This window comes from Salarias fasciatus, chromosome 2, assembly GCF_902148845.1.
Source record: "Salarias fasciatus chromosome 2, fSalaFa1.1, whole genome shotgun sequence".
Lineage (NCBI taxonomy): Eukaryota > Metazoa > Chordata > Actinopteri > Blenniiformes > Blenniidae > Salarias > Salarias fasciatus.
The window spans coordinates 14329289-14347311 of record NC_043746.1 but is presented as its reverse complement, the minus strand read 5'-3'; the positions used below and the strand labels follow the sequence as shown (position 1 = coordinate 14347311).

General features: G+C 41.0%; 1 protein-coding gene across 1 annotated transcript in view; it reads left to right on the top strand.

Moving 5' to 3' along the window:
- Positions 1-262: 262 nt before the first annotated feature.
- trpc7b (transient receptor potential cation channel, subfamily C, member 7b) overlaps positions 263-18023 on the top strand; it is a 53541-nt gene continuing 35780 nt past the window's right edge. The window contains exons 1-3 of the mRNA XM_030115070.1: positions 263-750; positions 5904-6666; positions 15175-15357. Coding sequence (XP_029970930.1) covers positions 263-750; positions 5904-6666; positions 15175-15357 — 1434 coding nt within the window. The remainder of the gene's footprint in view (positions 751-5903; positions 6667-15174; positions 15358-18023) is intronic.

Genomic DNA, 18023 nt, shown 5'->3' with positions numbered 1-18023 from the left:
AGTTAATTCATTTGGAGCCGGTGACACACCTCCCTTTCCATTTTGTAAAGGGTTGGCTTCCTGCGCGCGCACTCCGGGTGCGCTCTAATTGGCGGGCGCGCTCCCGTGCCAAGGTGGAGGTTCGGCACATTCGCTGCTGCGCCGCTCAGAAGAAACTTGTCCTATCGAAACTTTGGCCAACGCGGTTAAATGCCTGTCACACAGGCACTCTTCTTCTTCTTTTTCATTTTTTAAAAGTAAATGTTGCACAGAAGCTCTCCAAATGTGTGACGAGGCAGAGGACAGCGACAGCGGCGAGAGAGCGCATCTCTCCGAGTCTCCCTCCCCGCCGCTCTCTGTCAGTCTTCCCCGAGGATCGCCGTCCTCTCCGCGGCCCCTGAACCTCTTCTCCTCCGCCTCTCCTCTCCTGGGGGACACGGACCCGCCTTACCTCGCCTCTCAGGAGTGTCTCCACGCCTCTCCGCAGGAGCGGGAACCGGAGGTCTCCACGCACTTCACGCCGACAAAGTTCCCCCAGCGCGCGGTGGACCCCGGCTCCCCGCTGTATTCGCGGTCGGATGTGCGGTTCGATGTGGCGCGCGACCACCACGATGACCCGTTCCCCAAGTGGAGAGGACGCGGAGCGGCGACCGCCGAGCGCTTTCAGCACCGCGGACAGAGACTCCACCGGGGCCCGGAGCTCTCGGACCACGGGAACCACTTCTCCGCAGAGCACATAGACACCGAGTTCAACTCGGAATCCCGGCAAACGTGAGTCCCTCTATATATTGTTATACCCACAATTCAGTTCCTCCTGTCCGGTGAACCGTTTGACGGCCTGGGTCAGGTTTTGGTGCTCAGTTGTGAACTTTGTAGTTAGACGAAGGGAGTGCTGCGTGTGAGTTTGGAAATAGCAAACCTATTTTGAGGGAGGGGAATTTATTAAAGAGCACATAATCCGCCAGAAATGTCAACAAGTAGAGGTCACTTTTGTGAAGTGTCGAGTAAAGCAGCCGGGATTTTCTAGCTGCACCTATCCTGTGGGCCACGGTTCATGGTTATGTGCTTTGTAATGCCTGTTATTATGGATTACATTTGTTCTGGATTACAACAAGGTGACTGAACTGCACACTTTTGAGTTAAAGGTTACATGGGTTGTGATTTATTCTGCTTTTACCTTAACCTCTGCTGTGCTGTGTTTCCTCTCAGATTTCTCCAATTTCTGAAGCTTGAGATTGGAAAGTGATGAGTCCCCTCTGGGTGTTTTTGAGAGAACACATGACTTTAAATGTATCTTTTTTAACTTCTTTCTTGAGAAAAACTATCTTGGTTGACTCTATTGCACAATAAATGCATAAGCTCAGATGTGTGTTTGAGTGTGTGAGTGAGTGAGAGGGCAAGATGATTTATGTGATGTATGATGTATGTGTGACGTATGTGTTTGTGTGTGTGTGAGTGTGTGTGTGTGTACAATATAATGGTCCCCTATATGGTCCCCTATAATATATTATTCCAATACTTTCAAAAATATCCATCTAAATATATTTGCATAATGTTGAGATGAAAGCTTTCAAAGCCATAGTCACAATCCAGTGAAGTGATTTCATGTAGAAACTATCTACAGAGACAAAGTGGCACACATACGCTGACATGTAATAGATGTGCATGCAGCAGTGCCAGCTTAGCTATGACTATCAGGCACTGAGACTGCCAGACCTCTGTCCTGGGTCTTTGATCTTCCCTGGTCTGCTTCTTTGATACCCCAGTGTTCATCTTGAAAGGCCTCGCATGGAGGAGAAGCATGTATGCTCTCACTGCTCCCTGACTTGGCTCAATATTGGACTCCCATATGTGTGTGTGTGTGCGTGTCTTGTGTGAAAGTGGGTGCAGAAGAGAAGGGGACATGTCTGTTTCTCATTACCACTAAATTATGGTGAGCAACTCACCTTTGATCTTAAAAATTGCCAATTTACTGCTTGAAAGGATGTCTGTGTGTGCATTTGATGAAGACAGAGGGAGAGCTGAGGATTCAGCCCTTCTCAAATATTCAGCTTGTGTCTTCGTACTGATAAAGTTGTCACTCATTTGATGATTTTACACATATTCCTGCTGAGCAGAGACATATTCCTCACTCTCCATTCTCATTATTTGATTTCAGACCTGGGTCATCTTCTTTTCCTCTCCTTCCTGTCTCTTGTTCACCGGTAAATGACCCAACGTAATTGATTGCTTGGCACTGATTACAAGTGACTTGATGGCCCAACCTCCGAAAGTTCATCTCTGAAAAGGAGGACATTGTGTGCAAATAAGACTTGATTAACGGCTGTAAAACTCATGGTGACAGCTATTTTGTGGGATTTTTAGGAAAGCAATGTTTTCTTCATCACATTTTTACCACTGATAGAATAATCATACCTTTTATAAAAGGTGTCTGATCACTATTTGCTTGTCTTTTTGCAGTAAAGTCAACAAAATTAGGAATTAAATATTGATTTGTGTTTTTTTGCATCATAACTTTTTAAAGTAACATTCACATGAGTGCCACTTCAAGCAGACAACAGTGAACATAGTTCTGTTTTTTTTTCAATTTAAAAATACATAACTAATTATAATGCTTATATAACATCGAAGTGTGAGGTTTCATCACTTCGGCTTTCCAAATGCACTTAATTACTGAAACTTTGATTCAGATTGAACTGTACAACTTTATACCAGAGCCAATTAAGTTTCTAAACTGTCAGAGTGAGAACTTTAGCTAAGTTGAGGAAGATTTTAGAATATGTACTGCAGTGGTCTGTTGGAATCACATTCAGTAATGATACATGAATGTACTCTTCAGTCTTCTGACAGTTTCTGTTGTTAATAGGAGAAGGAGCTATGGGATTGGACAGCCACTCTGATCTGTAGCAAGCTCTGACCGAAACATGAATGTAGTTAACTCAGTCGAAGCTCAAATGCTGTGTTGAGAAACAATAATCTAATGAGAAGTCCGTTACACTAAATTATTTGGTGCGAAAAGGTTAACACCACTGCCAATTTCACTATGAATAAAAAACCCATTGATTTTCCATTCTGTGAGACTGAGTCTACACTCCTTCCAAACAGAGTGACAATACACTCCGGTGCCTGCTCAGCTCAGTATTAGATAAAGGAGAGTAGTAACAAACAAATGGGCAGTTAAGACGGTACACAACAATAAAGTTTAGCACATGGGCACACGGGAGTTCCTGAGGTACTGATGTTTTCATTTTTGTACTTTTTTTTATTTGACATAAAGAGTGCATTTCAACTAATAGACTGGTTTTCCTGGCCTGTTCTCATAATTTGCAACTTGAACTAGAAGTGGTGTAAACACATTGTACAGAACATTGTGGATAAATAGGTTTTGGCACATAGATGAACTGAAGACATCCCAAACAACCATTTAGCACAAGAATCAAAAGAAAAATTAATAAGTTGGAAAATGTGCTAACACAACAAATAAATTATGACTCGGTCACAAGCAATCGACGCTGAGGATGTGGGAAATAGATTTGCATATGTCAGATCAATGTAAAGAAAACCATAATAATTATAAATCTGAAAATATTGGTTGTGTGTATAATTGAAAGGCTTCAATACAAAAGACTGGAAGTCATTTACATGATGTGTGTTTGAATATAAATCCAGCTTAGTCACACGACTGCAATGTGGCGAGTTCTTCATTCATGTTTAACTATTAAAAGATGCCTCAGACAAACAGTGGACAAATGACTGCACATTCATAACTGTCCTCTATTTTATTTATGATCTGCCCAACATATTGTTCTTTTCTATCAATTCGTCTCCATTGTGTCTGTTTCTGCTTGTCCGTGTGACTTTAATTCTGCACAGAAATGATGCAGGTAAATTGTATTTAAGATTTGAATCACAAACAGTCAGAGATGGATGGGGTGGCAGATAGAGAGGGATGGAAAATGGCGATTCATTACCTGACTATACAAGGTTATCTAAATGGCCTGGCAGCCAGATTGTTCATTCATTTAAGAGGAATTCCCTCTAATGCTAACCAATGTGTGTGTGAAAGTGATGGTGTGACCACATGCTGTGTGTGACTCTCACTTTGGCCTCATAGCAAGAGTGACCTCAGTTTGAAGCAGGCCTGGGGTTCTTTGTGGCCAAGTCTTAATGTGTGGCAGTTTTATCCAGGTGTTCTGGTTTCCATGTTTGTGGTTGTTTGTCTTTCTGCATTTGCCCTGTGATGGGCTGGTGGTCTGTCTCAAGCATCTATAGTCAGCAGGAAGTGGCACAAACTCCCCAGTTGCACAAAATCTTATCAGAGATAGGTGAATGGAGTGGTTGTGTGCACTCAGAAGTAGGAGGCTATGGGAGGTTTTAGATACAATCTACAATATAAACCACTGGGCCACACAAACTGTGGCCTAACAAAACAACTTTCTTCTGAGTAAACACAATAATAAGCTTCATAGGGAATGCTGTAGGGTATGCTTGGTATGCATTACATTTTACAAATAACGTATAATGGATTCACCTTTCTGTGTGTGTGTGTGTGTGTGTGTGTGTGTGGGGGTGTGTGGGTGTGGGTGTGTGTGTGTGTGTTACCTCCAAATTGATTGGCACTCAAGGTGTGCACGGCTGATTGTATAAATAGAAAAATCAAATCTTACTGAGCTTTCTCAACCTTGAATCAAAAGTATCTCTTTTTCACAAATTTCTATTCGCCGCACACGTCCACATTTGTCTTGGTGTTTTCTTTTCATCCTCTCTGTTCCACATATTTTGATGGGGATGTATTTCTGCCTTTCGTTTTAACTTTTCATTCGACGGTCTGTCTGCACACACATACATCTGCATATGCACACAAATGCGCATGTTAAAAGAATATCAACACATTCCAATAAAATGATGTACAATTTTTTGGGGATATGGACAGGACCAGTAATGGTGTTGATTTCTTTTAAGTTCACTAGTCTATGCGATTTCCTTTGGCTCACTCAAGCAGGACTGTTCTAATTAGGTGCTGAGTGACATACTATCATATTAGCCTTTTCTAAATGAAATCGCAAGTCTGAATTGGTTAGTTCAACGTGGAAAATCAATCTGTGCTGGTCAATGACTTTTTCGCCAAGGCCACTCCTAATTTCCATTTCCTGATTTTCATTTCAAAGCTTTCCAGTCTGTTTGTGGTGAGCTTCAAGGGTTTCTTTCACTGTTAAAGCGCACAACAGTCAGAGATCATAGTTTGGTAAATTTTCGTATTCCTAAAATGCAATTGAATTAAGAGGATGATGTTTTGTGCAAGTGACAGTGTGTCAAATTTTAATCTGTGCTACAAATGAAGGTACTGCTTAGAACTCAAGGTGCATGTTTACACCTGTCGTTGACAAGTGATGACAGGTAAAGGCACAGTCAGCAATGGTCAAAGAGTCATTTAGGATGACCTCTCCTGTATTCTGGGTGTCTGTCATGCCTGAGCCAATTAAACTGACAGCCTCATCCCCGTCTTGCCAATCACAGCTATTGACCTGAGATGGCCATTCGGCGAGCTTTGACCCTGACTGCAGTTCATTGATCGAGCCAGGAGCAGATACATCACTGATGTCTTGCTAATGCTTTCTATGAGGTCAGGGGAGAAGCCTGTGTTAAGCACTGCTGATTGTGTTTGAGTCAGCCGTGTCCACGGCGGACGTGTACAGGAGGAGACACTAATGACTATGTTTACCTTAATACACCATAGGAAGTTAGATGAAACTAATGATGCTGTCTTTTCCTCTCGCCTGTACAATTTCCTTTCATGCTGTCTACTTTAGTGCCCCTCGCTCTCTATCACCTCAGTGCTCTTACATGTCCTCTCACCTCTATTATGACAATCAATTGTTCTTTCGCCTCATTTCACTGTTTCTCCATCTCTCTGCTGTCTCCAGGGTGGAAGCCATGCATCGGCGGCACACCACGCTGAGGGAGAAGGGGCGTCGCCAGGCGGTGCGGGGCCCAGCCTATATGTTCAACGAGCGCGGTTCGCCCCTCACTGCAGAGGAGGAGCGGTTTCTGGATGCTGCCGAATACGGAAACATTCCTGTGGTTCGCAAAATGCTGGAGGAGTCCAAAACCCTGAACTTCAACTGTGTGGACTACATGGGCCAGAATGCTTTGCAGCTGGCGGTGGGCAACGAGCACCTGGAGGTGACTGAGCTGCTGCTGAAGAAGGATGGTTTAGCTCGGATCGGGGACGGGCTGCTATTGGCTATCTCCAAAGGTTACGTTAGAATCGTCGAAGCCATTCTCGGCCATCCCGCTTTCGGTGGGGGCCTTCGGTTGGCCCTGAGCCCTCTGGAGCAGGAAATGCGTGACGATGACTTTTATGCCTATGACGAAGATGGAACTCGGTTTTCTCATGACGTCACGCCCGTCATTCTGGCCGCTCACTGCCAGGAGTACGAGATTGTCCACATCCTTTTGTCGAAGGGGGCCCGCATAGAGAGGCCCCACGACTATTTCTGTAAATGTTCAGAGTGTGTGGAGAAACAGAAGAAGGATTCCTTCAGCCACTCGCGTTCCAGGATGAATGCATACAAAGGTCTGGCCAGTGCGGCTTACCTGTCCCTCAGCAGTGAAGATCCTGTGCTGACCGCCCTCGAGCTGAGCAATGAACTGGCTCGACTGGCCAACATTGAGACCGAGTTTAAGGTGAGAGAATTCTGTGTTTTTATTTGCTTTTTTGTTTGTATTTGCCAAGTGGTGGGACAAATGGTGTATCCATTAATCCCATTTGATCAAACCTGATTTTGGTAGGTGAATCAGTCAACAGATTTCTGTATGTTCATACAATCACATTAGCATTTATTCATCAGTTTTTAATTGTAATTTTATCTCCGGGATCCATACTCATAGCTGCTTGTTTCTTTGTAGCTCTTTCAGTCTTTCTCTAGTCATGGATGATAATTCAATTGGAATTTTAAGGTTATAATGAAATGTACTACAGTAAGAAGAAGAAGAAACTGTCAATACCAAACCTTTAATGCTGGGCTGATTTGGTGGTTTGTGTGCTCTTCATTGCATGCAACTGCCACTCTGAGTTCCCCCTGCCAACACACGCACACACGCACGCACATACACACGCGAAAACTCTTCCCTTGGGCCTCTGCAGTGTCCACACTCGGCCTTAAGCATGACTAACACAAGGGAAATATTAGTCTTACATCTTTATCCAGTAACCATCAATTCAATTAAAAATTCTTTGTGGATGGCAGAATGATCACACTTTTACATCACTGTAAGTCCCTGAACAAGGCAGGCTACACAATATATTTTAAGATGAATTAAAACAGCACATGTTCTTACTTTGACACGTTGGATGAATCTTTTAACAGGGGGAGATATCGTTTCCTCTTTGTTGTTCTCAAGTTATTCCATTTTACAGTTTCTTCAGTGATATCCAATGAGCACAGCGGTTTTTGCTAAGTTTTCACACGTTTGCAAACATCATCTGTTCTTTTTCCATGGCCAGCAGCCTCAGGAACAGAGAGTCAAAGCAGACAGGTTAAACAAAGGATCAGAATCAAAGGTTTAATACCTGATTTTCTGGCTACAGATCTTTACAGATACGTAGACATCCAACTTGAAAATAAATCCATTGTTAATCTATAATCTGATCCTATTGATTGTTCTGGCATTGCTATGTGCAGGACTTTTTACAGCTTTACTTTTTTGGAGTTTATGTACAATAGAAAGATAGAAAAAAAATAGATAGAAATAGAAAAAAAAATCAGTAGCTCGGCCTCTGCCAGTGTTTTATCCATTTTTCTGGCAACAATTCAACCAAGTCACTTGACTTTCATCTTTAATGGATTTCCCAGTGCTCTGCTGGCACTTTATTACTCTTCCTTTGGCGCTGGTTACAAATGGGATCGCTTATCAAGTTCTGTTGAAATAAGAATTGCAAAGCAGGAACCCTGTATTGTTTGAGAGGAAGTAGAAACGAATTTTGTGAACTTTAACCGAGAGGAATGATTGCATTCATTCATTCATCTGCAGCTGCTGGAATGCTTCTCAATACCGATATTGTGCTGGCAGAGCAAAATAATAACATATAGGAATATGTTTGTGGGTTTGTAGTGGTCTCTTGGTGAGTAATCATTTCAGAAAAAAATGTTGTGAATGTACCACAAAGTGTTGAAGAGTAAAGACCTACTCCAGTTTAAGGATTAAGGTTAAAAATAGATGAAGGTTTTAATGGCGGAGGTCTGATGGCTAACGGTAGGAGGCTTTCCGATGCATGATTTTAAAAATTCTTCAAAAATGTCACGCATTAGTGTGTTGTAATGTTTGGTAAATTAACTGATGATAAGTAACTTGGGTTATCAGGAATTAAACCTAACTCTTTGCTGGTATCTGTCCTGCTTCAGGCTGATTGCTTTGGGCTCGAGGTACAACATGTTACACTCTGAGGGGCACGTGTGCGATTTCCAAGTAGCAGCTTGAGGTGGAAAGGAAAGTAATTCCCTCAGACGGTGCCAGCAAGTAAATCTGTCGTAAATCATTTGGCTCGGGATATTAAGGCCATCACACTCTCTGGCAAATGACAGACTCATGAATAAGCATCTGAACATATTTAACCTGTTCAATTCTCTCTTAGATTAGTTTTTCTCAGCTCTTTGGAAATCAAGGCCCCACCTCTACAATGCCAGTGTTTCATTATGGAGCTATTTAACACCTCCCTGTCTAATTTAGACAACCTCAGTTTGATTTACAATACTGCAATATATGATATAAAACAATGCAAATACTTGTATATGAGCTCAAACTGAAAGTAATCCATTTTCCTTGTTATAGGACGTAAAATTTATTTGAGTGATTATACAGTATTTTTCAAATACTCTAATGCCTGGGGCAGAGAGGGAATAAGGATTGGCTCGGTCCGGCTCACTAATACCCAGCTGTAAACACACCATCCTTTCGAGTCAACTTATGTTCAAGGTTAAAATAGCGACAAGAACGAAAAGTTACTTTTAAATTTCACTTGCTCAATACAATTTCCTTCTGTGACCTCAAGTCGGAAAAACTGTCCCTTAGTTTTAGCGTGTTTACTGGCACGTCAATCAAATAGTTTATTAATGAGTTTTTCCGGAGTGATTTTTTTCCCCATTGATTTTCTTTCACTTTGTCTCATTGAGAGTACAGGTTGTAAACAGGTTCAGTTTCAAGCTGAAACATCAAGCAGCCTGCAATATCCTGCATTAGTCCAGATAATGTTTGCCGTTTTAGTATACACCTAATCATATTTACAGTTGAGCTCATTAAATTGAAAAGCAAACTCCTATAATTGGACCAAGCAGATAAGAATAATCTTATCGTGTTACAGTTCCCATCTCTCTTTATATTTGTTTGCCTTCATTCACTCGTGTTGTTTTGCTTTTTCTTTCTTTTTTTTTTTGTCTCCTAGCACTCTTTTAATTTCCGCCTGCCCTTATGCCTGTGTTCCTTCCGCTTTTCCAGCCAGCCCTGTGTTTGATATTCACTCGTTGTGCTTGTCATTCTGTTCCCTGTCTTCAGACAAGTTAATGAGGAGGGCTCACCTGAGGGACCAGAGTTGTGTTAGAGCTCATCTGTCTCATTACCATCTCATTATCACCCCCGAGTCTTCTCTTCTTATTTGTATCTCTGTCCTTCCTTAGATCATCTTCTTGTTTATCTAAAATATGTAATAATGTTTTGACAGTCTGCCAACAGTCAATCAAGTTTTATATTGAGACATAAAAGTTAAGCGATCTTGCTCCAGGCAAAGAAATGTCATATAAATATGGAACCTTAGTGTGAGCCAAGCAGGTACCTAAAAAAGTCAACAAGTGCAGTCTGGAACTATAATGATAATTTCTGCTGAAAACAAGTGTAAGTTAGTGGCACCAGAAGAAAGAATTGCATGTAGGCCATATTTTCCTGGAGGCTTTTTGAAAGTATTGCTGGCTAAATATTCCTCTCTGTGACTTCAAACTTAACAGGTTGACATTCAAGCAGTCAATCTGAAATGTACACATTTTCTCATCAATGCTTGACAATTTAAAAGAATTATTTAAAAGATTAATCATGACAGTCAAAATGAACTCATTTCAGAGTGTCATTTCTTCAATTCCATCACCCTAAAAAGACCCAAATCATCCCAGAACAGCAGTATATGGCGAGAGGTGGCTGTTATGTCTCTCTGCAATTTACACTTGACTGCTCTACATCACTTTTTTCTGTCTAAATCTGTGAAATATGTCTTCGTATGAGAGCGAAGCAGAATTACAGTGTAAACCTGGAGCCGATATGGTCTCCAGGTTTGACTAAAAACAGCTCAGGTGAAAGTTGCGTTTTTCTAACCAGCTCCCAGACTGTTCATAAAGGAAATGTGTTTAAAAGCACGCGTCCACATCGATATTAAAACTCAATTCATACTTTATTAATCCCATGGGAAAATTTGTTTTTGACCAGTCGGTGGTGCAGCCACGTTACAATGCTTCAGGGGGGTCAAAGGTCTTGCTTGGGCACCTACAGTGGTGGCCTTTTTGCTGTGGGGATCAAATGTGCAAACTTCTGATCCCAAGTCCGCCACTTTAACCACTTAAGCCTCATCTAGACTGCAGGAACTCGTGTTTCATTACCTCTCCTGTCTGATTCAACATGTTTTAAAAGCAATATAGTACCATTAATAACAGCACAAGTTAAACCTCCTTTCTGTTGACAGTCTGTGAAAAGACAAATGCGGCCTCTTCACCTACATTCTGTCATTGTTATATGACTTTGGTCTTATCAGTATTTGTTCTTTTTTCCCTCCAAGATTAAAAACCTACTTATATTCATTATTTTTTCAAACCTTATCAGTCAGATGGCATAATACTCTATACCAGGGGTCGGCAACTAGATTTGGCATCGGGCCACTTTTTTTTTTTTGGGGGGGCACTTGAAGATGCCGTTTGGACGGGTGTCGTACATCCGGTCGCGGGCCCGGGGGTGGCGTGCGTGCTTTGGAATCCAGTCGTGGGCCGAATTGGATGGTTCGGCGGGCCGGAGTTGGCCCATGGGCCGCCAGTTGCCGACCCCTGCTCTACGCCTTTAATATGGCGTGGAAACACAGGCTACATTGAAGGAACCTTTTTATTTACTTAAACCTTAACTACCGAAAATTACTAAATGTTTCAGGTACTTATTGTCAGAAGTGCCTTTAATATAAGATGTAAGAAGACTTGTCAGTCAGATTTGAGTTGTCAGTGAGATTGCTACTGCATTAGTAGTATCAAGTACCTGTAAGTGTATTGCTGCATTTTAAGACACTGCTTGCTGCAGTGTGTACCTTTTACTTTACTTACTACTCGGCTTTTCCGTGAAACGATGTCAGGAACCGCGTTTGATGCTTGCGGTTGTGTATAGTGAATATCCAGTTTGTTTTGTGCTCCTCCAGAGCAGTCGCATGCACAGGATAGCTTTTAATATAGAAGCTGGGATGAGTCAGGATGCAACAGCAGATGATACTGTGGACTCTTCTTCACTTACACAGTCACACAGTCACACAGTCACAGTTCAGGGTATTTGTTGCTGTTGGGCCTGATCTGAACCACAGCTGTTACTTTCACGTCACGTATTTACGTAGTTGACCCAACAACTGATCCTGACAACATTTATCCTATTTCAAAGGTTCAATAAATGTGAACCCATCCCACTCAGCATCTTCATTCATATACTGGCTTACATTAATTCAAAATTTCGATAAAAAAGACTATTTTAATATGAAGGATTAGGGAAACCTTTCAGAACAATTTGACAAACTTTTTATGTCCATCCATTGGAAAACATCCAACCTTCTTCCTAAAACTATCCTTAAAGAACACCAACACTGTTTCAAGGCTCCTGTAAACCTTGATTCCACCGAGATACATTAGTGCCATCAGAAATGATGGTGCAGTTTCAATTAAAGCTTTCTGCTGTAGTTACTCCAGATGAATATGTGGAAATGTTTTTCAGAATACAGTTATTGTAACAGTTCAAAGTTAAATGTTCTAGTAGGATTAGTATACAATATGTCAGGATGACAGGTTTTTGCATGTCGTATGTGGAAAGAGACTGAAGGGCGTAGAATATGTTTCTATTAATATGAAAAACAATCCAATTTGAACATGTGCAAGCAAGCACCACTTTTTGGCTCACTGGCTCTATATGAAATTAGACATTTATCACACGCAGTAACTCAGGATTACATTATGCAGTTTGAGAACATACAGAAACACAGATGGAGTTAAAAAATGCTATTTAATATTCCTATTTGCGTCTCAAATTGAACTTTGATTTTAAAGTTCTAATTTATTTCATGAGTTGATTTAATGATGAGAAGTCAAGAGAACATGCAGAAAAATAAATAGGGTGAAGGTTCACTGAAGTGCAATCTTTCTCTTCTTCTCATCCGTCTCACATCTCCTCCTCTCCCTCGGTTTGCCTCATGTCCCTCGCAGTTCACTCATCTGTGACTATTCTCACTCTGTTTCACACCACTCAGTCTCCAATTTCAATCTCACAGCATCATTCCCTTTCCTTAATCTCAGCTCCCCAAGCGAAATCCTCATACCTCGTAGTGTGATTGGATTTGCTCGCATGTGTGTGTGTACTCGTGTGTGTCCCTGTTATGTGTCACATAATAAAAATATCATTGATGAAGAGAGTATTTTTTGAAGATTGACCACACAGAAAAAGATTGCAATTGATTTGTTTTACCCAGAGGCTTAAATAACCCTAATGCTGACTTTTTCATCTCCATCGCCTGAAAGTCCAACAGATGTTCTTGCTTGATGTGGAGAATGAGCTTTTTAATTTGACCATGGGTCCTCACGCCTCTCCGTTTCTGGACCAGAGGATAAAAAGTATATTTTGTGGCTGGATGGTGTAACAGACTACAACCATTTGACAAAACACTAGTTAATATTCAAGGCAAAAAATGTCCAATATATTCCATAGGGAAACATGTTTTCTTAAAGGGTCACATGCTGAAGGAATATAAATTATCATCGGCAGAACATGTACCCTAATACTGTACAACCTCACACTCCCAATTGTTCATGCAGGTAAATGTCTTAAAAGAAGCTGAGACTAGAAAGGGTCACTTTACAATGATGCTTAGGGGATAATTATTTTAGCGGAACAACCCATGTAAAAGGTTTTGCTTCAACACACTGTGCTGGTTTGCTTGAACACTGCACAAACATGGTGATGAATGTGTAATGAAAACCATTCTTCAGGGAACTGGACCCTGACCTCTTTGTCCTCAACCAAGTGCCATTGAACAGAGCGAGGCAGGAGGGCAAAGGAAGGTGAAAAGCTAGGAGTTAACTGTGGAAATTGCAAGAGCTTCAATTACTTTTCAAGAAAGCCAATCAGCTAATAGTGTACGGTAAGTTAAATGCAACATATGCAGTATATCAGACTCCAACTGGTAATGAACTGCTACTAGCACATGACACACTGAGTGGCTGCTGCTCGGGAGGTTAATGCAAAGATGAGATATTTCGAAAGATGTTCGTGGTTTTCATCTGTGCTCATTGTTAGACCTTGGTATACATGCCAGTAAGATGAATGTGATCTTCAGCGAAGGTCGTTTTACTTTTCAACGCCTACATTTTCTACATTTTGTAAACACTTGTGAAATAAAATGTTCATTCTGATCACTTTCTGACATCTACAGCCTTGATCTAGCTGATTAGAGGTACATACATTCATTTATATAGCAGTGAAGTTTTTACTGCTGTTCAGAGTGTGGCCAGCATCTGGGGTTTACCACAGGTCTAGAGTTATGCCTTTCCCCAGCATTTTTTTTTTTTTTTTCAGAAGAAGCCATGAAAGCAACATAAACAAGAAAAAAGAAAACTGTAAATCCATTTTCAGATCATCTCAAAGCAAATGGAATCAGGTCCTTAGACGTTTCACCACTTATTCAAGTGGAGTCGTCAGTTCATGTTGTTCACTTGCCTATGGGCTGACCAGTATTATTGATTATTGATTATTTTATAAGGAATAACAAAATAAAATGATTCAAAAAAAGTTTAAAACCCAACTGTAACCATTCAGCAATTGCATACTATATTTACTAGAGATTTCAGATTGAAAGCGTTTTGTCCCTTTTATTGTCTTTGGATCTCAACATGTGTCAAAAGCATTGTCCTGGACAGTTTTTTGGCATTTAACTGACAGTGACTGCTTGGTGTGAGATCAAGCCTGTGTGATGTCAGCGTTGAGCATTGGGGTGAAATACATAAGGATGGATGCATTATTTAAGAAGGAGTCTTTATTTTATTTTCTGCTATCTGTCTGGTACATTTATAATTCTTTGGGGGTTTTTTTCTCACTGAACCTGAAATCCCTATGTTCTAAATTTTGGGGGGGTTTTCAGGCATTTGTTATGCTTTTTTCTTCAGCTAATTCAAATGTGTGCATAAATCAGAAGGATCAAAATTGACTAATTAATAAATCAGAGTGAATCCCCATATTTTCTTTTGCATATCATTTTGAATGGCTTGACTAACTTTTGCTCTATGGACTTTGAATTAAATATATTTTTTAAGTTAAGGTGTAAATTGAAAAGGTGAAGAAGCCAATTCTCACATTTAATTTCTTGCACCTGAGCTATTTTATGGTCTCAATAGGAATAAATAAATGTCTGCGTGATGTCGGCGTGTCTTATGCCAAAAGGCTGGAGAGCTGGTTTCAAGCAATGTTCAACAGATTTTCTAGAAATCATACAAAAGACTGTGGAGGTGAACGACTGCACTCTACACAGTCAGACAGTTGTCAGCTGAGTCGACAGCCAATCGCCAGCTTTTGTAAGATGAGATCGCACTCAGACAGAATACAAAGAGCGCTGGTTGGGAGTTTGATTGAGGCGAGGGCACCAAAGTGCATGATGTGAGAATATCTGAAGTGATGTGTAAAGCAAGAGAGGAAAATGCGGCGCCAACGAAGGGACACAAAAGACAAAAGACTAAAACAAAGGGGCAGCTGGAGACTGTCACAATCTGATAAACCCTGTAGTTTTCTGTTCTCACTCTTATTGTAGATGAATGAATGTCTACTGTATAACATTGACATGACAACCTGAAGGTGACTTGCAGCTAAAATCTTCTTTCTCATTTTGTCCTTTCTTCCCATGTCTATCGTCCACCGCCTCCTTTCACGCAGAATGACTACCGTAAGCTGTCCATGCAGTGTAAGGACTTTGTGGTGGGCGTGCTGGACCTTTGCCGGGACACAGAGGAAGTTGAGGCCATACTGAACGGTGACGTGGATCAGTGCCCACCGAGCCCTTACAACCGACCCTGCCTCAGCCGCGTCAAACTAGCCATCAAGTATGAAGTGAAGAAGGTAAGAAAACGAGAATAATATAATCCTTTGTTCATTTATCGGACCGGTGGTGTTGTTATTCGTGCATGCTTCAGTATGCCACAGTGACTGTCTTCTCTCATTCAGAGGAGAGTGACATCGGGCACGCAAGCCTGTGAAATCCACATCACACTGTGTAGCAGGTAATAAACACAGGTGTAGGAGGGCAGAAACCGTCTGAATGGAGACGGGGGATGTCATAAAAACATAAAAATGACAATAACTCAAGACAATAACAGAAACATTATGAGAGGGGAAACAGTGTTTGAGTCACACAATGAATTATGCAAAACAGTAGAGCAGACACAGGCTAGGAGAGTACGTACATACACTCCAACAAAATAGAGAGATGTGTGCGGCCAGCCTTTGTGTATCTATTATGTGCCTATTTATGTAAATCTTTAATTGATAAGTATGAAATACAATGGATTGTTCAGATTTAATCACTCTAATCCTGTCTGCAGGCAATGAGTGAACTTTACTGACAGTTTCACCACTTGAGCAGTTGAAAGTGCTATACACTATTAGTCACATTCTCTTTCTCTTTCTCTCTCACACACACACACACACACACACACACACACACACACACACACACACACACACACACACTGATTGCAACTGATCTGACATGCAAGACAGAAGCCCTCCATTGGGAGGAACTTGTGGTTCAGTGTGTTGCCGAAAGGCCCTCCGGCACAGAGACAGGTGGAGAATAGGTTTGGGCTGCCAAACTTGCATTTGGTGACAACCTGCTTTTTCCCCTAAGCCAAAGCCGCCCCAATTTGTTTTCTTTTTCTCGAGGATAGTAGTGAGTAATAATTGCAGAAACAGCAACATGGTACAAAGTACCAAGAAAAGGAGTCACAAAAAGTATTACTTCAAGCAGCCTTCAGTCACATACAAGTATGAGCTACACCATAGCTTCTGCTTCAGACCTCAGCAAATCATCACTTCAGAACCGATAGTAATGTTCATGTCTTGATTTATCTCAGTTTGGTCATGTTGTCTTGTGTTCGGTAGAGTGACCACACTTTCATTTTCAAAAGCGAGCTGGCTTCACAACGATTGAAATGATACTCAGACTTCATGCACCAAAGCGCTGCAGTATTCAGTGCTGTGTGCCAGTCAATGTCAATATATGTTTAATATTTTCAGGAAAAACCTTGAAAACCAGACTTTATTCTGAATTGATTAGAAAAATGTGAAAAGAGTGCAGGTCTCTGAAACGAGGAGAACATCTGGTCACCGTCATGTCCTTCATGATTGAAATCTTTAAGATGGTTAGATTCTGAGTGATGTTGGGTATCTCAGGAAGAGAATGAGCAATTCTTACATTATGGCTTAAAACCTGTGGTATTTCATAATAACCTGAGACAGGTTTGTGGAGGGACTGACTGCATACAGCCTGAGAGTATTTTTCCAGCAGTGTCAGAAATGTCACTAAACCACAGAGTGTACGAGCTACAGCAGCTAACAACCATTAGAAATGCAGCAGAGAACGGCACAAGAGTCACACGCTCCACATACACAATAGTGAGCAGATTCCCAAGGAGCTAAATGTCGTGTCATGTCCACACTCTCCTTTCATACCAAACATTTCCGCCGCGCATCCATGTCACTAGAACAGCGGCTCAGTTCTGTTTCACCGGTTGACTTCATGAAGCCGCTGGTGACCTGCTGTATTTAGATAAGGCACAAGATAATTCTGCTTCTCTTGTGTCCTGAAGTACATGGGATCAGCTGTGACTCCTCTTTGTTTATATATATCAGCTTTAACCTCTACTTAAATCTGTGTTATTTGTTTTTAGCTTTTTTTGTTGTCTCGGATTTACTGATCTGTTGATCCTGCTTTTGTTGTTCATTTTTTTATCATCTTAATGAAATGTTTCTTCCCATTGTTCAGTTCATGTCTTAATACTTACTGCTACGATTTGAAGTATTTTTGCTTTAACCTTGTTTGCGATCTTTTGAAGTCTTAACCATGAAGTCAAGACTGATTGAAACTTCTGTAGCTAAACTTCCCATTATGGATGACAAGCATACGACCTTGTAAAAGGATCAATACTGTTTCACGTCACATCTCACTAGTGAAATAAATGAAAACTGGGACAAGGGCAGGGCAGACAGCCCATCCCACAGTCGTACGATCTATAAATGTATTTTATCCAGAATGCAAGTGGATGCAGTAGTGATGATTTATTTGGTCATTTGTTTTTCACAAGTTCACAGTGGACACAGAAGTAAAGGCAACTCCTCATGCAAGACAACATTTTAATTTTATGTAAAGTTTTGTACATCAACTTAACCAGGAGATACATAAACTGATTCAAGATACATCACCCTAATTGGTGTTGTTGAATCTTCATCTCTAAGCCAATGTTTAATGATTTTTATTTGCTGTTAGAGTGCCGTGAGACTGCAGCGCTAAGAAACTCAAGTATTTTATCGTATGGTTCACAGGTGTATTTGTTTATATTCAGGTTACATTGCCACTATTAATAGATGTTCACTCTTTTAAACAGTAACATTGAGTCGTACATGATAGTTTTAAATATCTTCGATATATACAGTAGCTTGTGAAAACTTCAAATAGCAGGGGGACAACTGCTTGTCTATGACTTGTGCAAAAGTTTACTTCCAGGAGC